General features: G+C 43.1%; 1 protein-coding gene across 1 annotated transcript in view; it reads right to left on the reverse strand.

Annotated features, from left to right (window-relative positions):
* The window catches only part of itpr2 (inositol 1,4,5-trisphosphate receptor, type 2), a 62666-nt gene that overhangs the window by 30908 nt on the left and 8583 nt on the right, over positions 1-23175 (reverse strand). The window contains exons 8-37 of the mRNA XM_085411886.1: positions 22962-23108; positions 22074-22169; positions 21740-21793; positions 18627-18778; positions 18026-18125; positions 17786-17946; positions 17553-17694; positions 17240-17398; positions 16459-16631; positions 16115-16234; positions 15695-15880; positions 15360-15611; positions 15130-15277; positions 14872-15022; positions 13832-14019; positions 13610-13733; positions 13436-13493; positions 13098-13275; positions 12656-12823; positions 12135-12221; positions 11915-12040; positions 11669-11791; positions 11310-11510; positions 10705-10956; positions 10414-10539; positions 10171-10299; positions 9815-9935; positions 8998-9179; positions 8546-8688; positions 7915-8023 (exon numbers count right to left, since the gene is read on the reverse strand). Of these exons, the coding sequence (XP_085268012.1) occupies positions 7915-8023; positions 8546-8688; positions 8998-9179; positions 9815-9935; positions 10171-10299; positions 10414-10539; positions 10705-10956; positions 11310-11510; positions 11669-11791; positions 11915-12040; positions 12135-12221; positions 12656-12823; positions 13098-13275; positions 13436-13493; positions 13610-13733; positions 13832-14019; positions 14872-15022; positions 15130-15277; positions 15360-15611; positions 15695-15880; positions 16115-16234; positions 16459-16631; positions 17240-17398; positions 17553-17694; positions 17786-17946; positions 18026-18125; positions 18627-18778; positions 21740-21793; positions 22074-22169; positions 22962-23108 (4356 nt within the window). The remainder of the gene's footprint in view (positions 1-7914; positions 8024-8545; positions 8689-8997; positions 9180-9814; positions 9936-10170; positions 10300-10413; positions 10540-10704; positions 10957-11309; positions 11511-11668; positions 11792-11914; positions 12041-12134; positions 12222-12655; positions 12824-13097; positions 13276-13435; positions 13494-13609; positions 13734-13831; positions 14020-14871; positions 15023-15129; positions 15278-15359; positions 15612-15694; positions 15881-16114; positions 16235-16458; positions 16632-17239; positions 17399-17552; positions 17695-17785; positions 17947-18025; positions 18126-18626; positions 18779-21739; positions 21794-22073; positions 22170-22961; positions 23109-23175) is intronic.

Raw genomic sequence — 23175 nt, forward strand, 5'->3', positions numbered from 1 at the left:
TTTTCTCCAAGATATTTATTCTTTTTTAAAAAGAAAATAAATTAAAATGTATTTCATTATTTCACATTTTTCTGCTATTCTACCACAAACACAACAGGAGCGCAGATGAAAAACAAAACACGAGGGAACATAGGGTGGTGTGCAACTGCCACCCATAACTGAGATCACTGGGTTCATCATTCTTTGGTGAAATTGTGGCTGGATGAGCTCAGGATTACCTAAAACTCTTGCCATTAGTCAAGTCCATTAGGGTGAACCATGTCTGCATATTTGCATTTCATCCCATCTCTTTTACCTGCTGCTGAATATGACATGTTCAGAAGTAGCTGTGGAGCGCTGCGTGCAAGGCCAAGAGGTTACAAATGGTATCTGGAATCCTGGAAGACACACGCGCATCAAGTGGTGCCATTTATGATTTCAAGCTGCAGTTCCACAGCGCATGAAATGCTTTTACCCAACAAACAAGCACATCAGCAAAACAAATTAAGCCCACATGTGAGAGCAATTGGTGAGAACGATTCAGGGAAATACAAGCATAAACAAGTAAACAAGCATTCAGTAACAGGTCTGCTTTAGGGAAGGCCTGACTTTTAACCAGCGGGTTTACGGTGGACGTGTTATGTGTTATTCACTAATATCATTATGTACTGATTGAGTTTATTAAGGAGACTATGATGCTGAAGATAAGCTGACTGGCAAACAAGGCTCATCTGTTTTGCCTGCCTCACTGGAACTCGGGCAATTTAGTCGACATAAAAAGGCAAGCATGGGGAAAACATAATAATTTTTGAGAGCTTATGTTTCAGCCATGAGGCTTCTGAAAAATTACATCAGCATAAAAATAAGATTACATTTGGCAGAATCACTCATGGTTCTCAGAGAGCATGGGGCCATCTGATTTTTGTGATCCACGGACTTTGAGTCTATCAATTGCAGCGGATCAAACTTTTCCCTTATTCTAAGCTGCTGGTTACTGATGACACACCCTCGAGACGCTGACGTTTATTTTTGAGAGACAGAGTAAGGAATATTGCATTTATTCCAATCAAATACGGTTCAGGTGCTCAGATCCTTCTAAGGATAAATGGTTAATAAAGCATTTTTTTGTCCACCCTGTAATAAAAGGCTTTAACAGAGGTGTGAGCACATGTGAGATACCATGACATAAGAAATGAATCAAAAACTGAAGCAGATACTGAACGCTAACTGAAACACACAGTGTTCTTCACCAGACTCTTGTTTGTCTTGAGTATTATATCATCACTGGATGGTTTGTGTCGTGTTGTCCACCAGCTATGAGCAATAAACGCAAACACAATTTCAAATTCATGTCATTCCGGCTCTTTTCTTGTCATGTGCCTCTCAGACTACAAGTGACCTAACAACACACTATGAACTTGTGAAACTCTGTTTACACTGAAAACCACTGAGATTCATAGAAACACTTAGATACCATACGTAGGTAACTCAAAACCTCAAAATTCCTGCATGCTAAAAATAAAGACAATCTCTTTTTAGAAAATCTCAAAGGTAAATAATCTCATTGCACACATAATACATTTGTTATGTTGCTCGTGTCAAGGTAAATCAGTGATTTAAAAGTAATTTTTCAGCCAGAACTAAACAAGAAAGGAGTCCGACAAATGAACGTGATGGTCTAGTTTCAAGCATCTTCAACTTGCAGATTTTATAAAGCTACACAGGGTTAAAAATAATTATCCACCCATGTTCAAGGTTTTATAAGAACAACTGGAGCAACTGAAATATTTTTGCTCAACCCACAGGAAGATTATTTCTAAGTTCAAATAAGTATAATTCAGTGTTTTAGATTCTAGAAGGATATCTTCTTGCAGTACAAGTGAAACTTTCTCTCTGTCTCTCTCTGCTTGGAACTAAAAGAGTTCAGCAGGCATCGTGCTCCAGTTCTGGAGGCATCTCTACATGGTGTACACAGACCTCCAGCGCCCAGTCACGGCCAGACTAGACAAAACAACGTGTTCTAATCCCTCATCGCCATGGAAACCAAAGCATAATGCTCCCCTAACAGACACCTGGCTGATGGATCGAGGGAAGCAAGGGCAAGAGGAACTGAGTAGAACCTCCTCAGCACAAGTTCACGCAGCAAAATAAACACTTTTTTTGTATTAGATAAGTTAAACTTCACAAATCAAAACTATTTTGGTTAGACCTCTGCAATCTCCAACTTTCTGACTCAACTCAGCATGCTGTCTCAGCCAGAGTCCAGCCAAAGGTCAACCTTTACAATGTACGCATGAGCTCACGCAGCTCTCTGCCTGCCTGACCCTCTCCACCTAGAAAACCTAAAGGCATGGTCCATCATGATTCCCATCAGACAGACAAACAAGGAAAGGCCTGCAGTATGAGCTCACGCAGGGCAAGCCAGCATGACACTGCATGCCTGGGAGTGTGTGTGAGTCTGAGTCCTTGCATCTACGTGTGCGTTTGTGTGTGATGCGCTTAGCATCGAGAGGGTGGTAATCTGTAAATCTGCTTTGCCTTGGGCAGGTGGTGTGAAACTTGGCAAGCAAGACAGAATGAGAGACAGACCGACATCGTGTGAATGACAGATGAGTGTGATAGAGAGAGGAAAAAGAAACCACGTGAGAGTGGTTTAGATTATATAATTAGCTGGTTTTTTATTCCTATGTCACTTGTTTACATACTTATGCATACGTCTATATCAATTTAAAAAATATCTTAAATACAGGCTCCCATTGTTGGCGAAAAAAAACTATTAAAAAACACATGAGCGTTTCCTTGCGTTGTAAATACTGGCTGGCATCAAATGTGTGCCATTAAAATCTACAGTGCTCAGCAGTTTTGGAGAATTGCTTCACTTCATTAAAGGAAAGAAAAGTGTCTGAAATGTAACATCCCAACTTCCCCCTTAGTGTGTCTACTGGGCAGCTTAGATAATGTCACTTCAGAAAAGAATATAGCCCATATGATCTTCACTGCCCTATGCATAGCCAAGAAAACAGTCCTCATGAACTGGAAAAATAAAAATAATCTTAATTCTAACCAATATAGAAATTATCTATTAGATTACATTAGTCTTGACACAGCCTCTGCCACCACATTAGATCAATTGCTCTGGGCCCCTTTTATCAGCTCCATCACCTAGTGGGGGTGGGGGGTCATAGTTTGGTCCCGCCTTCACTGTTGTGATAGGTGAGGGGGTAGGGACAGGCTTAGGGCGTCGGGGGGTTCCCCGGAGGCATCTTCCTTGGGGAGCTCAACCCGGGGTAGCGGTCACGTCCGGTTGGGGGCTCTGTTGGCTCTCAGGTGACTGTTTCCTCGCGGCTGCGTGCAGCGGGGCTAGGGGAGGGTCTGTGCTGACGGACGTGGGTTACTGACCTGGCAACCTGGCTGCCCCTGGGTGGGTCCGGGATGGGCGTGAGGTTCTGGGGGCGCTCCGTCTCTGGGCTGGGGCCCGGGCCGGGCCTCGGGGGCTTGGGTCCTGGTTGGTGTGTTGCCGGGGTTGTGGGCGGGTGGGTGCATGGGGGCCCGGCCCTGGAGCAGGGTGCCGCCGGTGCGTCGAGCCGCCTGGGGGGCTCTTCAACTGGTGGGGGGGATGGTCACATCTTGCAGGAGCTTTCTTCTCTTCAGGAACTCTCTGCAGGAGGGGGAGATACAGGAGAGGTGGAGGAAGATCTCAGCCTGGGCGTTTACCGTCTTATGTAGTCTGGAAGATGTGTGGATGGTGGGGTGGGTGCAGTTTTCTCTGTGGTGGGGTTGGGTGGACTGTCCAGGGCTCTGTGGAGCCGGGGGGCGCTACTGCACTGGGCCCCGGTCTGATGGGCCTGGGCCCCCCTTCCCTGGCGGGTCGCGGAGGGTGGGAGTGCCTACTGGGGTCAGCGGGGGAGCTGGCCCCAGGGAGGGGTTACCTGCCCCTCCCTTCCTTCCCTCCCCATCTCCAGCTGCCTCCCTCTTCCCGCTCCTCCACAACCACCCACACATGCAGGGCCTTGGAGTGGGGGTATGTCACCAGGGTGCAGAGGAGGCTACCCCCCCCGTCCCCCCCCCGTCCCCTTCTGGCTGCCTCTGCCTCAATTTTATCCCACAACTTAGACATTCACATTATTCACACTCTCATTACACATACATATAGGATCTTGGGGGTGGGCACAATCACGGAGTCCAAATCACCATCAGGGTGTATACCTCACCCCTGACGTCGTTGCCCACCTCTCAATTTTAAATACACTTAGTCATTGAGGGCTAGCAGGAGAGACTATGCGCTTACCTGCTGCTCCTTGGCAGGTAGCTCCATGCCCTCCTGGGTTTTAATTGCACCTTAGAACACATATGCATCAACACTACAATGAGCGGGTGGAGGGAGGTTTGGAGTCTTCTCCCACCCCCATTCTCTGCGGCCTGCTGGAGCGGGAGGGCTAGTAGGAGGAGTTGGCCGTCCGACTGCGGTCTGGGGTGTGGGGCCTCCCTGCTGCTGCGGAGTCGGGGTGGTCTGCCTCTCCCCACCGCAGGGAAAAGGGTAACACCACCTGGGTCTGGGTGCAATTCCCCCCTCCAGGGGCAAGGGTACCTAGACCCGGTTTGTAGAGTACGCTTGGGGAGTGTGATTGTGTGTACAGCGTCTCTTTATGTCTGTCTCCACGTTGGTTGAGTGTGGAGTGAGTGCATATGAGAGCATGAGGGTGGGAATGGATGTTTGTGTCTGTGTGTGCCTGTATGTCTGTGTCTATATGTCAGGTTGGGTATCAGACGCCACCTCTCTGGGGACACCTCAGGCCCTCCAAGGTTTGGAGGCCTATCTCCACCCACCACCACTTCCCCTGCCGGTGGCGGACTCCCTCAGGTGTCGGTGTGTTGGTGGTTCTTTGTGTCTGGGGGTGGGCGTCCGGGTACACACCGGCTCACTCCTTGGCGGCCGCTTGTCGGGGCCTGGGGCCTGGGGCTCGCTCGGGCCCCTTTGGAGGTGGGGTGCCCCCGGCCTCTCGGCCTGGGGCTCGGTCACTCAGGCACAGCTGGGGGCCGGCGGAGCTCACGGGCGCGTCACTGCAACTCCCCCTGACTTCTGCTCCGCGGCTGCTGGGCGAGCCCTCATCTGGGACTCTCCTCAGCTCTTACTGGAACAGTGGCGCGGCTGCCCCTCTGTTGGTCTTCCATGGTCTCTTGTGTTCTGGGGGCCTCTGGATGTCTGGAGTTTTGATCTCCTCCATACCCGCTTCACACCCTGGAGGACGGGGCTGTGGCCCCCCCACACTCCCTAGCAGATCATTACATGGAGAAACCTTTGGAATGCAAGCATGCTGATCCACACAGGTATGCACACATGGGTATTCACAGACGCGGACTAAAGCTTTCTTGGCTGCTGCCTCAAAGCACACTGTGCGCTGTCTATCTTGCGTGCTGCACAATATCGTTTATTATTTAGTAAATATTGATATCTATGACTAGCTAGTTTATTGTGATGGTGCTTTGTTTTCTCTATTATTATGTTACTCTTTGTTGTTTGCTGTCTCCTCTGTTTGTTTTTTTTGTTTGTTTGTTTTTTTTTTCTCCATACAGGTGACCCAGGAGTTCTTTTTTTTTTTTTCTCTCTCTTCCCCCCCCTTCTCACCGTCTCTTCTCCCCTTTGGTTTTCTTTCTTTCTCTCCCCCTCTTTCTCTCATTCATTCCCCCTGTCCTATTTATTAAAAAAAAAAAAAAAAAAAAAATGACAAAGGATGAACTGAAGCTCTGCCATCACGTAATGTCGCATACTGCTGTTTCTGATGTCATTTAAAAAAAAAAAAAAAAAAAAAGGAAAGAAAAGAAAAGTGCAGATCATTAGGTTTTCTATTTATTTATTTGTTTATTTTTATAAGTAGTCCTGACTGATATCCACCTTAGAAAAGGAAAGAAAGCTAAATAAATCACTAAACTTTTTACCCCGAACAATACAACACAGACTTCCTGAGGGCAAGTGAGAGCACAAACATTTAAAGTGGCCTTTTACTGACAGCCAAAACAAGTGACATGCAGCAGCCAGAGCCAACACATCTCTGTGCAGTTACTGCAGATCTTGCCCTCTCTGATCAAGGCAAACACCTGAGCAGGGCCTGGGTGGGAGCAGGTGTGAGCGAGACAAAAAAAATAAAATTATAATACTCAGGCGGGCAGACAGACTGCCACAGACTAAGATAAAGCGTAGAGGGAGCAAAGGAGGAAGACAGAGGCAGCAAGCGGACAGGAGAGTGAGAGTAAGCAGGGAGGGAGGGAGAACGTGGTGGTACACGTGACGCTGGCTCAGCCACTGCAGGCTGTTACGTAAGCGCACCCCCTGCCCTGTCTCCTCATGGACTGAGCAGACTCTGCTTCTCTCCAATCCCTATCCCTGCAGCCGCTGCCCACTTTTTTTTCTCTTTCACTCACATGGCTCCTCACATGGCTGCTTCCCTCGCTCCCTCAATGACTCTCCCTCCATCTCTTTCACTCACTCTCCTCCACCCACTCATTGCACCCCAGGGGAGCCACCAACCTCTACTGCCTTTGCTGTCACTCTGTCTCTCTCCTTCTGTTTTTGTCTGTCTGCTTGCCTGCCTGCCTCCCTCTCTCTCTCATTATTTCCATCAATCGTTTTTCTCTCTCTCTCGTGCAGTAAGGCTGCAGCTCCACACTCAGGGCTACGCGGATATGACAAAGAGAGGCCGCAAATACATGCTCGAGCACACTCATGCACACCTACACAAACTGACATTTCACATATCGTTACCGCACTGTCTGGCTTCTCCAAGCCGCTTTTAAAAAAAAGTGACTGTTTTTCCACTTTGAATTCCTCTTATCTTGTTCCACACAACTGTTGAATCATTTGCCTTTCAAATAAAAAAAATAAAAAAAGCGCTCCAAAAAAACAAAAACAAAAAAAAAAAACACATAGCTTGGCTGACTGACACACAATACAAACACAAAAAGGAAAAGCAAAACTCTGACTCCTCAAGCAGCTGGAAGTCAAACAAGTTGCCGTGTACTATATTGAGCAACGTAGTCCTGACAGTATTAGTAATACCATTATACTGAAATAGAAGGTAAAAGAACATACATTTGTTCTGCTTTAATAAGCTGTGCCTTAAGTGGACTAATAATAATCACATGCATGCATGAAACATGCAAACGTGCTTTCCTACCACTTTTCTTTAAAACAAGACAAATGGAGCTGCAAACTGAGCAAAGCAGTGGACGATTAAAACAGGCCATGTCATGTTTTTGTGCGAACTGATAAAAGGTCTTTTACAGGAACGGTGCATCCTGTGTGAACTTCAGACTGGCACCTTCTCTCGCCACACAGCTGGAGCAAGAAGTAATTACAGGCTTGATGTTTTTGTACTTTGGCCCTCACCTTCCACCCCTGTCAATGTGAACAAACATGCGCGCTCTCGCACACGTAGCCACCTCTTTGAGTCTCCTCTACACAAATTTGCGTGTCATCCTACCAACTCTAGTCATTCACTTCCCGGGCCTCTGGCTGAGAGGGAGGTGCAGCAGGACAGGGGCTCCTGTACCCCCAACTCGCTGCAGTATTGATTTGTTTGTTCAGTGCGTTCCCCCACCACCACCTCCTCCTTCCTTTACTTCCTCCTTCCTTTTCTCCCTCTCAGTGTGAGTGTGTCCTCAAGTGCCTCCCTGCCTTATGTAACACAGAAAGGCCCACAGCATACTGATGAAGGGGAGTCTGGGCTCTGGGCTGACAGACCTGAGAGAAAACAAGCACTACGCTGCACTGCTATAGGAGCACAGCATTGCCAACACATGAAGTTGAGGATAAATCCAAAGCAAACTTTTGGATGTTCTCACTCACGTAATGTAACTTGTATGCAAAGGTGAATGTGACATCCTAAAACCATTCACTTGGTGAACTTGTTAAAGTCACCTAAAGTGTCATGTACTCACAGATTGCTCAAAGCTTTCCTTCTTTTCCAGCATCTCTCTGAGCGTCTTCAGGATCTTCAGACACAATTTATCCTCTTTGTCCATCAGCTTCTTGGTGTGTTTGATTAGTCTGGAAGAGCGATAAGAGTTGCTGCATCATTTTGGTTTCTGGTTAATGCACTCGCTTGCTCACAAAACAAGGCCACGCTTTAATGATCACCGCAGGTGAAATCTCCCTCTCTCTGTTCCCAGAGGGTGTCATAGAGAAGAAATAGTGAGAGCACCCTCAGAGGTTTGATGATGTGTCTGAGTATTTTTTACAAAATGTATTTGTCAATTCATGCAGGCCACTGCCACAAATACTGACTTTTTTGCTACCATGCTCTCATTCACTTCATTTAAAGCTGAATGTGGCTCTATGCAATGATGTTCATTTATCATTTAAAGTGTGTTTTGCAAGTTTATTCTTTTTTGACTTTTCCAGCATCTACACAGCTGATAAAAAGGTGAAAAAAACATTGTCAAAAACTGCAAATAACTCCAAATACTAACTTAGTCATGCTGCTAGTTTTCCCAATGGTCAGACAAACACTTTAAAATGTGGCCTGCAGGCTGTCTTTGTTCTAAGGACAGTTTATAGAGAGCTGCTTACTTGGACATAAAAGCTCCACCCTCACAGCGTAAACGAGCAGGCTCTGGAAACAGCAGTTCTGGGCTGTGCAGAACATCCACCAGCACAGAAAACTCTGCCTGAACCTTTGGACTGAACTGCTCCTCCAGATGGGACACAACCCCCTGCACAACACAACAGATGCATTAAAAATGCTGCAGCAGAGACTGTAGTGCTGATGAGCATGCATGTTCATACATTACGTAATTTCAAGGGATGGCAATGTCAGTTTGTCAGGCCACTACTGTGACTATTGAAACTTTCTATATACCCAGAGGATAAATTCTAACAGCTTAGCACAGTCGTTAGATCAAAATGTTCATTTGCCTAATATTCCTTCTTGAGCATGTTGCACATTATCATAGACTCAAAGCACTGCAGTGTCAGAGCTGCTAGCATAGATGTAGACTCCCAGTGTTAGAATAAAGGTTCACCTGCAGCTTCTCTATGATGTTCTTATAGTCAGGCCCACCCAGTGGCTCCTTGCGAGGTCGTGTACGTGCAGAGATCCTCCAATCTTTAGCTGCCCGCTGCACCATATTACTATGGAACTTGAGAGACAAAGTGTTGACCTGGCTGTCCAGATCAACAGGGATGGCTATGGACCGTGCCTTAGCTGAAGGAAGAACACGTAGAACATGTAGGAGATGTCATTGTGAGCTTAACTTTACAGTCATGCGAAAAGGGAGGCTTTCACAGGACTCTATGCAGCCCTATGGAAAACTAAGCACACACCAAGTACTGCTTGCAAACGTCAATGGAGTGAAGCAACACTGTAAAAAAAAAAAAAAAAAAAAAAAAAAAAAAAAAAAAAAAAAGAACGGGGCAAAATTCTTCCACAATGATGTCAGAGATTGTTAAAGTCATACAGAAACTAGTTACTTCAAGGTATAGCTGCTAAAAGCGGTTCCTCAAGCTACTGAGTCACAGGGTGTACTTAGTTTTTATAGGACTGCGTGGAGGTGTTGTGAAAGATCTCTTTTTCAAATATGTTTCAACCTCAAATGCAACCAAAGCCTAACTTTGGCTGATCCAGCAAAGGACAATGGAACTGTGCTGCGCACGATTATGTCATATAATAAGTAAAATAAAGGACAATTGAAAAGCAACATTACAGCAATAAATATTGGTAAAAATTCAGATCAGCATATGCACTGTAAGATATGGATTAAAACTTTTTAAATATACAGTGAATGTGAAGTAATGAAACCATCTCCTATCGAGGCTGAAGAGCAAAGTTGCATCACTCACCCACATCGGACAGTGTTTTGATACAACTCTCAATATTAGCCTTCTGAGCTGAGCTGAGCCATGTGCAGTTGTAAATCCGGAAGGCTGACTGGAGGAGCTTGATGAAGATAGACTGGTTTGTCTACATGTTAAATAAAAGAAGAAGAAGAACTAGCAGGATGCTTTAACTTAAAAAGGCATAACCACAGAGAAATACAGAGGAACAATCAGATGGCATGACTTGAAAATTGAATGTCTCTGAGGTCATTACTGCATTACTGCTAAAAAAAAAAATAACTCAATCTTTATTAAATATGTTCACCATAAAGTTATCCAAATCCATGACATTTGCATGCTTGTCAGGGGTGAAGAGATACCTGTAGGTTAGAGTGATTAACAGAGAACTGAGAGCTGAAGAAACCCTTGACAATGGCCATCACCGTCTCCGTCACATACTTCTCCAGGGCTAGATCTGCATGGCTACGCTCCGTTGTAGTGTTGCACACCTAAATTACAAAAATCATGAAGAGGAATATGTCTATTATCATTTCTTATGCAATAGTCTTGACACATACACAGGCTCATAAGGAAAGAAAAAGAGGTGAATGAACCTGACTTACACTGGCCATGTCCACCAGGAAATTATCAAAGAGCTTCCAGATATGGGAGGAGGTGTAGATCTCCTTCATTTCGACCTCTGTGTCCACATAGCAGTGATTCACAAAGTTCACATAAGCAGTTTTGACCTTAGGGCGAGAAATTAGAAAAAGCAATGTCCAATTAGTTTTTGAAGGCACACAGCACTGAAACATAACCAAAAATGTCTTTACAGAAGGATGGCGATATTATTTATCTTTACCCTACACCTCAATGTGTATTCTTATTGTGTCGTAAAACTATCTGGTCACTACCTCTGGTATGCAATTCACATCAGTGACAACTTTAACAATGTCATCCAGCGGCAGCAGGGAATTGCATTTCAGCTCAGTGTAGACGTTCTTTCCCTCGGTACAGGCAGCCAGCAGCTCCACGAGTGTGTTATGATACGCCAGAGCTCCATACTCATCGGCCCGCTCCCGCTCAGAGCCCATCATTTGCAACAACACCTGGAAAGACGAGCGGTCGTTGTAGAACACCAGCACGTCCTCACCAGCGTTCACCAGCTGGAAACGCAAACAGAGAACCCAAGAAGAAGAAAGGTTTAAGGAAGAGTCTCGCACACCGGCATTCATTTAAAAGTAAGCATCAAAAAAAGCCTTTCAATTTATAATTGATTCTTTGTGTAGTGCGCAAGTATTCTCATCTTCTCAAGTTCAGTGAAAACCAAACATGAAATGTTATGATTAGTAATAACAATCTGTCACATGTTAAATTTAAATAACCAGTTAGATGAGTGGCTGCAGTTATTAAGAAAAATACATGATAACTGATTTGGAGAACTTCCACATGAGTGTTTCCTGTTCATAAGATTATTTTTTCCCATTTTTCACACAAAAAACAAACAATAAAAACAAACCTCTGTCATGACTTTGTCCTGACATTTCTTTACATATTTTGTATCAGCCTTCACAATGGTTTGCAAAAACTTGAGGTACTGAACATGTCTTCCGTGCGTTTCGATGCAGTGGACAAAATGATGGACCACCCGCTCACTGATCTCATTGCACAGCTGGTAGTTGTTCATAAAGATGTGGCGCATCGTCTCAGCTTCCAGCAGCTGGAGAAAAGCAGAAGTTATGAAGATGATAACGTTCACTTAAACGGCACACTGAATCATTCATCAAAAGAAACCATACGGCTGTCGCACTACTAGAAAGAGGACACCCAAAGGTATGCCAGCATGAGAAAAAGTGGAGCATAGTCATGTCTACACACCCCTGGAGTGAGGAAGAGGTTCAGCTGTTTATGTAGGAGAACTTGATTCTGATGGTTTCCTTTGCAAAAGTTTTGGAGAAATGTATGTGCCAGGGTCATGATGTCATTCATCTTGTCATCACTCTGTGAGAACATGGCACCGGGGAAATAAAAGATGATTAGAGAATCAGGAAGACATCCAGTAACTATGTTGCACACAGAGTGAAGCAGAAAATCATTGAACTGGCTGTTGTGTACACGGCTTACCTTCTCATAAGGGATCTGCAGCAGGTCCAGCACCACTGTATGAGCTCCCATGTTCTTCAGCAGCCTCTGCTGCTGCACGCGACTCTTCTTGTTGCCGTAACACAGCTTACTGAGCCGCAGCAGGATCTATAGATGAGACCCACAAATTTTTTTCTCAGATGCACAAGAGCCCAACAGACATTTTACAGGAACACACTTGAGATAAGGATGTGCAGCGCACCTCTTTTACTATTTTATAGTTGTTTGCCTTGTTACCGTCAATCTGAGGTTTACTTTCCCCATCCTGCACTGGGCTCAGAACAGCCTCCTGAGAGAGACATGAGACATGTGAAAACAGTTGTGCTCAATGTCCACTTTAAAACAGGTCTGTTTTTAATATGAAACAATCTTATCCCATCTCAGTGAGTTATTAAAGTGTGTTCAAAGACTTCCAGCACTCACGGAGATGCTCTAAAAATAACAGTAAAAATAAAAATTTGTCACACACAAGTGCCTAAATGCAGTTCCCTGTGAAGTCAGACATTTTTTACTAATTAAGCTAACAGAACAGTTGGACTTTTTCATTAGCTGTGAAGAAAAAACAACAATCATCGAAACCATTTACAGTGCAGAAGAATTACTGATGGCCCATTTAACACAAACAGTAATTTCTGAGAGAGCTGAAAATGTCATATCCAATTCTAAAACGTTACTTTTAGATGTTGCTTCTAGATGCTTTACTTTTAAATACGAGCACAGCACCTCAGTGTTTGGCTCTTTGGCCATCTTGGCAGCAAGTTCTTCACCGGTGTAGACTACACTCTTCTCCACCCACAGCTCTGACTTCTCAACGGTCAGACGCAGCTGGTCCAGATCCGACTTGATCTGCTTGTAGTTCTCTACATCCTGCTCTGACACGAGCAGCTGCACCTAAGACACACACGCGCACAATGAAGAGTCAGTCAGGGATATTCCTAAAATATGTATAACCAAAAGAAATTTCTATCTTCTAATAAGTCTCTGTGTACCACTTTGGAGTCAAACTGGCTCTGAGGCAGTTTTTTTTTCATCTGAGGAATCTCTTAGTGATGCATTTTAGAGCTGTTGGCTCTTTAGAGAACACTCCTCCTCCAAACTGATTACATCAACCAGTACTGAAAAAAATAATCGCTTAACTCAGAAAGTGCAACTGCTTTGTTGTTACCTGTTTGAAGGCCTCCAGCACCTCAGATCTCTGACTGAAGTGTTTAAAGAGGAGCTGCAGAGACCCAGATACCAGTGGGGGGTAATCTTGCATGATGAGATAGATCAGAACCCTCAAAAATGTCCGGCCATCCTCACCGTCCAGCTCCACCGCGCTCCACTCAGAGCTGAAGTCAGAGCTGTGCATATTTAAATTTTAATTTGCTTTATCTGAATGTTTGAAAGCATATTAAAAAACACTGGCATACATTTCCTGTCTGTCTCTACTGTCAATCTAATAAAGGCATAAATGCCCTAACAAATCATGCGGAGTCAATAAATAGGCACATGTTCACCTACCTTTCTACAAACATGCTCTCTGCTTTTTGTACAATCTCATCTATGTCAGGTTCACAAGCTGAAGACAAAAATAAAATGAAAGAAAAAGTGACGTGAGCAGACTGCAGTAATTAACACAGGATAATGTAATAAATAACTTTTCTGCATTTGCACGGTAAGAGAGGAAAGTCTCACGTGTTATTGGAGGCACATCGGCCAAAGACATCGAGCTGTCAGTTAAGGCCCTGTCCCCAAACGCTTTCTTGTAGATCGACAGTAAGTATGTGATCCTGTAATCCAACCTCACACTCAAGATGAACTGTCAGAAAAAAACAAAGTTCACAAAAAAAGTGTCAAGCACTGGAAAAAGAAAATGCAGCAGTGATGGTAAGCAGAACATATAGAAGTGCCACTGACTTGCAGGATCTCGATGATCTTTAGTTTTGTGTCCATCACCATCAAATCCTCATTTTCAGGCAGGAAGAGCACCTTCCCATAGCGTAGAGAAGGAGGAGAGTCAGGGAGGATGTGTGGCACACCTCGACTCATCACCATCTGAGTCATCATTTCACCAACACCGTGGATCGTTCGCAGGACATTGTTGCCTAAAGAAAATAAGATTTATACATGTCTCATTATGTGTTTGTGTGTGTCAAGTCAATTGAAGTTAGATTACGTTCATTAAAAGCTAGGAAAGTCAAGAGAAACAAAATGCTACACAGCTATGAAAAAGTATTTGCCTCTTCTTGATTTCTTAGTGTTTTCAGCATATTTGTCACATTTCACATCATAAAACTTTAAGCTATCCAAACCTACCTGCCCCATGTGAAAAAGTAATGAATAATAAATGAATTACTTTTTCACATATAGTCACATTAATGACAAATCATGAATCATGAATTAACTGTGATAAACCCCTTTTTTTTTTGGCAGGTATCGCAAACACTTGATTGCAGCTCTTGTTGCAAAGAGTGGCAAAACCAGTTATTAGGCTTAGGTGGCAATTGCTTTTTCACACAGGGCAGGTGGGTTTGGATATCTTTTTCTCCCCTCAGTTAATTAAAATCATAATTTAAAAACTGCATTTTCTATTTAAACTGGTTATCTTTGCGTGATTTTACAAGTTGTTTAAAATATAAGGGGTGACAGATATTCTGAAAACCTATGAAAAAAGGAAAGGGGCAAAAACTTTTTCACAGCATCGTAGATGACCCAGATGTTTCTCCAGCTGAAGAAAAGTTAATATATAGTTAGTGTTTTCATGTCATTAAACCTCAACACCATTTGTATCTACCAGTCTGTTCACCAATCTTAAAAGTTTTAATTTTTGTTTAAATTCTATCTGCATTGCATGAGCAGATCTGTCATTTCCTCTGTTCTCTGCATTTTTTAAATTTAGATTAAAAAAAAAATTCAAAGACACACATACAGTAATTTAAACACATAACTGCACTAACCGCCAGCCTCTGGGCCTTTGCTGAGCTTGTTCAAGGGGCTGGCCGGGTACTGGACAAAATCCAAGATGGACAGCAGAGTGCGCGTGAGGCGCAGCAACTCACTAAAGCTATAAAAACCAAAGTAAACCAGATTTCGAGCCAGGTTCACCACCTGAAAGAGAAATCAAACATGATCCATCATTAAAACAACCCAATAAAACCAGTAAATGAAAAAAAAAAAACATGCCAAAGTTATATCTGAAGTTTTGTTTATCCTACCTCCAATGTGAGTTCATTCTTAGCTTTTTCCTCAAAAGGATGAGCCTGGTTTAGCACATCCTTAAGATATTCTTCCACAAACTCCATAGTTGGAGCAAACTTCTTCTTCATTTCCTCCGTTGAGCTGTCAGTTGACTCATACTCAAACCTGTTGAAGCCATTAAAATCTACATGTAGTCACTCACAAATTGTACTTGTAAACACATATAACCCAACACGTAGATGCTCACTCATTAATGTTGATCTTGGAGGGGATCTCGGTCCAGAGGCGGGCATAGCGCACAGGAACCACAGACTCCTGTGGGTCACGATCCACATGCATATGCAACATGAGGCGGCAAAAGGAGGCTCTGAGGTTGTAGGGCAGGCAGTCGTCATACATGCACCGCAGGAGCAGATCCACAGATAGCTGACTGGAGATCTGGTTGATGGCTAGGTACTGTCGGTCCAGACACATTTTAGCAAACAGGTTTAACTGGTATCTGTGGAGTAGAAGAAGAAATTGTCAGAAAAAGGGGAAAATGGTTTCTGTGCACGCATTTGTGGAACTGAATGTTAAAGAGACCTGTAGTAGGTAATGATCTCGGCATCACACTTGTGGCTGGCCTTAGCATCCTGGGCCATGTGGCGGATGGATTTGCCATGAGGCTCCTTGTTGCTGTCGATCCAATAGAGCCAAACCTCCTCCTCCTCCCCCTCTTCTTGTATCAGAGAGGACTCCAGGTTGCTGGACTCTATGTTTGAGATTAGTCTTGGAAGGATAAAGGAGCGAGTGAGACATTAAGTAGTAGCTAGAAAAACTGCTCACTTTACACACTGACGTAGAGCTGCTGCTGCTGAAAATATACATTTCACAAGAGGTAGATGCTCTGGAGGAAACGGCAGTCTCGCACGCTGTGCAAAGGCATCACATGTTGGAATTTTTTTATTTTTTTTTAATGGTTCGGGACATTTTAAAATATAACAATCACCAGGTGTGACTCACTTGGTCTGGATGAGGATATCTGCATTGGAAGGATTCAGCATGAATTTACAGATAAGCTCTTGTGTGATGGGGATGGCCGTCTTGTTGGACACACAAAGATCAGACAAATAGTCCAGAAATCTGTGCAAAGCAGAGCAGACATGAAATGCCGAGGTTTGTTCAAATATATATTTACATTTAAGATTAACCAGTATATATAAAAATAGAAGAAATAAAAGATATCAAGTAAGTAAGCAGCAGCTGGAAGAAAGATTTGAACTAATTTAACACTTTTCCAGCATTTTTTCCCTCCATGTAATTGTTCCCTGGGGTTGTCTAATATTTGGGAGGTCTGCTTGACTGACCTGGGTTCTCTGTTGCGCCTCAGCAGGTTGACAAAGGTCTCAATCTCTCTGGCTGTAATGTGTTTTTCCAGCAGCTTGCGGTTGTTGTGCACCAGTGCAGTGATCGTGTCTTCAGCCAGAATCTCATACCCGATCTGAGACTGCATGATTGTGAATTTTTTGGCTATATATTCCTGCATGAGGAAACAAACATGCGTTTATCAGCACTCGTAATGCAGAACGTGGTGAAATAAAAGTGTGTGTGTATATATATGTGTGGGTGAGACTCACCAAAGGACTTTTGTTTTATTAAAATAAATAATAATAAATAAAAAACTGGATTTGCAATAAAATTAAAGAAGGGAATGTTTTCATACATTTTGCTGTTTTGATCATCATAGCACAATTGTTGACTGAATGTTGCCATGTTTTGTTTTGTTTTTTGAGACCTACTACTTCGATTGCGACCATTAACACATCAGTTGGGGTCCCCAATAGATTTTTTCAGACCATCTGGCAGAATCTATACTGGTTTCAGTCAAAAGCCACCTCTATCCTTAGCTACCTCACATCTTATTGACACTGTTAATGACCCTGATGACAACTCAATGAAAACTCAATATCAGCTTGTATGGAGGCCAGGGAACAACTTTCCTGGCCTGAAAAAAAAAATAAAATAAAATAAATCAACAAAGTGCCAGAGACTTTGTTGCTACATGATTTTATTATTTTATTATTTTCCCCGCACTGGTTAGCTGATCAAACCCAAAAACAGCAACTTATATACAGCATGACAACATACCTGGTTCTTGCGATAGTCCTGTTGGGAGTGGCGTAGGATCCTGTAGCACAGGCTGAACATATACTTGTAGTGAGCATAGCGCTGGTCTCCCAGTTCCTCCAACCTTAGCATTGGCCCGTCGCCACTATCTGTAAATGAAGCCTTCAGGATGCCAAATATCTAGATAAGCAAAAACCACAATGCACTGATAAAGAACGGAACACAAAATGTTTTTATTGTAATTTAGCTGTATCATTCGTTGCAGTAGACTTTTGCACCGGGGCCTTTTTTAATACTTAGTACCAATCAGCACCTGTGTTTACATATTCCTGACCTGGGCAAGGATGTTTTGTTCCCGCATGAGTTTCTGCCGCTCCCGGTTGGGCGTGGATGTGACCACAGACAGAACGTCCTCTCCGTTGTTGGGCACCACACACACAAAGTAAACCAGGTCCTCCAAAAGCTTAGTCACAAACCTGAAATATGCACGAATGAAATATTACATCAGAACATGAAGTACGCACATCATCTGGTGTTACGTGTGTCGCGGTGCTTGCTTTTCTATACCTCCTCTCATTTTGAGTAATACTGGCGTTGAAACACTTCTTCACAGTGGACTCCAAGACTTTGTTTGCATCATTAGCAAAGTCCAAGTCTCTGACCTCTGATAGGGGAACAGACACAATGGCGAACGCTTCTTTGTCCTCTTTAGTAGAACAGGTGCCAATCTATTGTGACAGCCAAAAAAATATGTTAAGTAATCTATCCAGGGTTAGTGCGAGTGTGTGAGTGTGGCCATATTCAGACCTTGAGCATAACTGGACGCTCCTCATCTGCATCAATGGGGACGTTGGTGCTGGTCACCCAGGTGTTGGTGCACAGGTGTCTAAGTCTTACATAGGAGTTTCTGAGGAAGGACAATTTATTCACAGCATGAATGTCAGTTAATTATTTATCTGCGGTAAAATAATTAAAAGTGATCCATCCAGTAAAGTCAATTAACCTACATCCATTCTTAAATTGTTATTTTTAGCAGCAGCAAGACTTTGGGATACTGAAAGTCACAAATTCCCATTACAAAGCTAAAATTTCTGTTTTTTAACAGCTATTCCAACTTTTACTCCAATGGTTTGTGATTGATTTTTTTTTTTACAATTTACAGACATTAACCTAGAATGTGTTCCACTTATTGTGAACTGGAATAACCTTTAATAACGCTGTTTTACTCCATCCCCCATGAGTCACTATAATTATTACTAACAACAAAATTTAAGTAATCTCAAGAAAAAGGGTCAGAAGTTAGAATTAGAAATGGAAGATTTTCTGACATGAGCTACTGTGAGCCTCCTGTGGAAGTTAAAGCTGTGACCTATTTTCTTTAGCGTTGCCTCGCGTGGGAATAACTGACCTGGGCACGAGACAGTCGGCACGCTGCAGAGTGGTGGCATCCAGCTCAAACAGAGATGAAATGTCATTCCCATGAGGAACAGAAACCAAGGTGAAAGCAATCCTTTCTGCTGCTTGATTCTTCTTCTTCGAGTACACAATATCGGTCTCATTCTGAAGCGTACACACGCACATACACACCCACAAAAACAAAGGAAGTAAACATTTGTGTGTGCAGTTTAAAAGCTTATATGGCACAGGCAAGTTACTCGTCAGTCAGAGTCTGTTTCAACTATCAGACTCAACACAGCACAGCAAGCGCAGAGTCGATGCTGGTTTAACTTGAGAAAAAAAAGAATCTCTCTGCAGAGCTCGGCTACGCAAATGGGTCAATTGAAGAAAGTCGTACAGAGTGCAACTCATTAATACACAGGTTAACGGGGTTATTGTGCAAATTATCCTCCTGAACCATTGCATCAAAATGCTTATTTTTGTTGCTCAAACGTCTAAAAGTCAAAAGAAAATTGACTGAAAAGTTTTAAACTTTTAGTGACTCAAATTGTTCAAGTTTTTTTGGTTTGCTTGTTTTTTGGGTTAATGCTAGTTCCAGCTACTCATGATTGCTTTTAAATACAGCATGTAATATTGCATACATACAGTGGAGTTGCACAGGAAAGAAAAACTGTTTTTTTATGACATTATACACAAAGTAATTAACAGGCTAACAGGCTCTGGATCGGACTGGTAACTCTCAAGTGTATTGAGTGACTTCATGTATGTAAATCACGATGTTCTCCAAAAGTTGATTTTGTTCATCTGGACGTAGCGTTTTGTGGGAGAAACGTTTCGTCACTCATCCAAGTGACTTCTTCAGTCTCAGCTGACTGCAGGTTTCCCCAAATCTTATAAACAGTACATTTGCACAATGACTGAAACCAGCCCACTGAAGGAACAATGGGCTTGGAGGTCAGTTCCTTAATCTGAAGAAGTCACTTGGATGAGTGACGAAACGTTTCTCCCACAAAACGCTACGTCCGGATGAACTGAATCAACTTTTGGAGATTTACCTACCTGGATGATTGAGCATGCATCAAATCACAATGTTATTTTTATCCTGCTTTCCTGCACTTTCCTATTTTTTCTACACTTCACTACCATTCAAAGTCATTATCTTTAACTACTACTTCTTTCAGTTGCTCCTTTTTTAGGGGTCGCCACAGTGGATCATTTGCCTCCATATCACAACATCTCTAGCATCCTCCTCTGTTACACCAACCCTTTGCATGTCTTGCTTCACTACATCCATGAACCTCCTCTTTTCCTCTTGCCTGGCAGCTCCATATTCATCTCAGCGTCACCTCTGTAACCAGACCCGCCCCTCCAAAATACTAATTTCTAATCCTCTTACTCCCGTTCATCACCAGAGGAAAAAATCTTAGCATTTTTAAGTCTACTACCTCATGCTCAGCCTCCTGTTTTTTTGTTAGTGTCACATCTCTAAGTCATACATCATAGCAGGTCTCACTATATGTTGAAAACCTTCCCTTTCACTATCCTTCTGTCACAAATCTCCCTGTACACTTATTTCCACCTTTTCACCCTCCTCCGCACCCTCTTCTTCACCTCTCTTGTTCGCTGTAATTTCAGGAATTTAAACTAATCCACCTTCACTACTTCCACTCCTCAAATCTTTATCATTCCCTTATCTCCCCCCATCTCATTCACACCCATGTGTTTCATTCCTCTTCTCGCCAGTGCATTCCTCCACCTGCTACATACTCCGACTGCAGCTCACGTCCTCTGCAAACATAGTTCACTGGGAACCTAAATTAAACGAAAACCTAAAGTGCGAGTGCAAAAAAGGTAGTCTGGTTTTGTGAAAATAGCGATGAGAAAAAACAAATCAATGACAGTAATTCAGATTATTTCAATAAAAAAAATCTTCTTTTCTGTAGCTGCACTCAAAAAAACTTCGGATTACAAGATTAAACAGAAAGTTTGATTCAAGCGTTTCGTTGACTCTACAATTTTTCCACCCATGTAAAAACTTTTGATTGATCTGATAAACAGTTTAGCACTGAAGGCAGTAAAAAACTTTTTGTTGTTCTCCTCATGTGCAATCTAGCAAATCTACCAACATCCCAAGGCAATAATTCAAATTGTACTCGCATACCCAATGGAAAAAAGATCCAGTACATCCGGCTGCACAGTAAATATTCAGCCACGCTGAAATAAAATTGTAAGTATTGGCTCTGCACTGACATACCTAGTGTCAAGTTGTTGTGTTTTTCCATGCATACACCTAAATAAGACCTAATGTTGATTAATTGAGTACAAATTACACCGAAAACACAAAGAGCCGGGACTTCTCCGTGTGTTGTGTCAGACACTGCAGTACTTAGGCTCCTAAAGAGCGCAGATACTGCAGATAATGGTGAGGGTTAATTTCTCCCACTGTTCTCTGCATGTCAATGGGAAGCTCCCCGGAGCTGCCTCCATGCCTCAGCTTCTCCATCCTCCCACTCTCCTCCTCCCCTCCTCCACCTCCCCCTCCGCTCTGCTAGTGACTCACCCCACCAGCTTAGCACAGCCGAGTGGAGCAGAGCAGACAGCACGTCTGCCTCCCCTCCATCCCCTCTCGCAGGGCACCCCCACACACCCAGACGTTATGTAAGGAGCCCCCCCTGTGTCTGAAATTCAGCATGTGCATGAGAAAGTGTGCGAGACTGAGAGAGTTGGTGTGCATGCTCCTTGCATTGCCAGAATACAAATGTGCAAGCTCGCTAAGAGCTGAAAGAAATGTCTAGATATAGATTTGGAGTTTGGCAGAGTTTGTGTGTGTGCGAGAGAGAAAGAGAGAAAGGAGCTGGTGGTATTGCATAACCAAATAATGGGGAGACAGAGAAGTTTGAAGTTGCAACGCATTTACCTTAAAAACACAGTTTGAAGTTTCTCTCGTGTTAATTAACTCGTCTTATTTCAGTTGAATTTAGAAAAAAGAACAAGAATTAAACGTGCTCTAAAATTCATTAATACTGACAGTGCCTTAGTATTAAGAATATATAAGCAAAATTAAAGTAAGCCACAGTCTGATGTCAAGGGGGTGTGATAATACATGTAAATCAGCTTGTTTACCTGATTCACATCTCCTTTGGTCTCCACAGTTTTGGGTATGAATTCAGGGTTTACCTGCAGAGAGACGATGACCCGTCAGTGGCCTCAGATCTAGAAAGCTCTGATGACAGAGTCATTATCATCATCAACACCTAAAACAATCTATTCAACAGCAACGCAGGGGTGATAGTGGGCATAACAATGGGAACACTGCCACCTACAGCACATCATCTAAAATCCTCTTCAGCTGTGCTCACTCAAAACTGAAAAGCAGGTGCACTCAGCTTGAACAATAAACACCATATGATTATTAATGTCAGCTGATTTTTAAAAGCAGGTAACATAAAAAAAAAACCTCAGCTGCCAGGTAATTTCCAGTCGCCAGGTGTTTGAAGCGGAAGAGACTGTTCCACTGTCCAGCTCCGCTCCGACAGGGGTCATAGTGCACAACCTGACATAAGGACACAAAATAAGAAGCTTTAGTTGTTTTTTTTTTATCAGAGATTAGCATGTTTTCAACAGTATCACTCCAAAGAATGTATTTCAGTGTCCAGCAGTTGAGAGGAGCTTTAATTATCTTGCTCACAGCTTGTATGTGAATTAGAGTACTGCACATTTAAAAAAAAAAAAAAAGACAGCTGGTGTAAAAGCATTGAGATTAATTCGCTGAATGTAACACCGTGCGGTTACATGACCTGGAAGATTATGAACTAAAAGTCACACTGGCATAAATGCCTTGATTTTAAAGCTTTTGGTACGCCAACATCATTTTGCACCGCAGTATCAGAATGAGTCAGCGTCATCTCTTACACACTGGCAAGAACACAAGAATATTTTGTTTTCCGCAGACTGTTGCAACAACATGTCAGACACTGATACAGTAAGAGAAGTATATCCTGGCACAAACAGAGGGACAACAGGAACTTCAACTAACTGCAAGCTGATAAAGAGGAACATGCAGCACAACAGACGGGTTTATACAGAACTAAAGACGAGCACATGTCTTACATAAAGGGGAAATAATGTCATAAAGTCATGATTGAATGATCTTTTTTCATGGCAATTTTAATATCTGCTTATCCAAATTGTGCTGAGCACAGTTTACAAGTCAGGATTTTACTCTGTTAAAGCCGTGCCTGGCAGTTACTTAGAAGGAGAAACTGCCCCCTGAACGCCAAGTTACCCCGGGGCTGAATTCACCAAACATACTATGGTCACATCTTCAGTCTGTTCTATGCTTTACCTCAATCTCCCACAGAGCCTTGGAGCTGGTAGCAGAGGTGGCAGACTGCCGCAGTGTGGTCCTGAGAAAAACGTACTGATGATCCTTGTACTCGTCACAGGTTAGAAACTTCTCCTGCTCAGCATGAAACAACCTCACAACGTCTCCCTGACAGAGGACAGCAAACAAAAACATGAGTGCTACATAGCAGAAAACTGCATGTTACACATTTTAA

Source organism: Rhamphochromis longiceps, linkage group LG7 (genome assembly GCF_057381845.1).
Source record: "Rhamphochromis longiceps isolate RC_006_pf linkage group LG7, R_longiceps_female_GT1.1, whole genome shotgun sequence".
Classification (NCBI taxonomy): Eukaryota; Metazoa; Chordata; class Actinopteri; order Cichliformes; family Cichlidae; genus Rhamphochromis; species Rhamphochromis longiceps.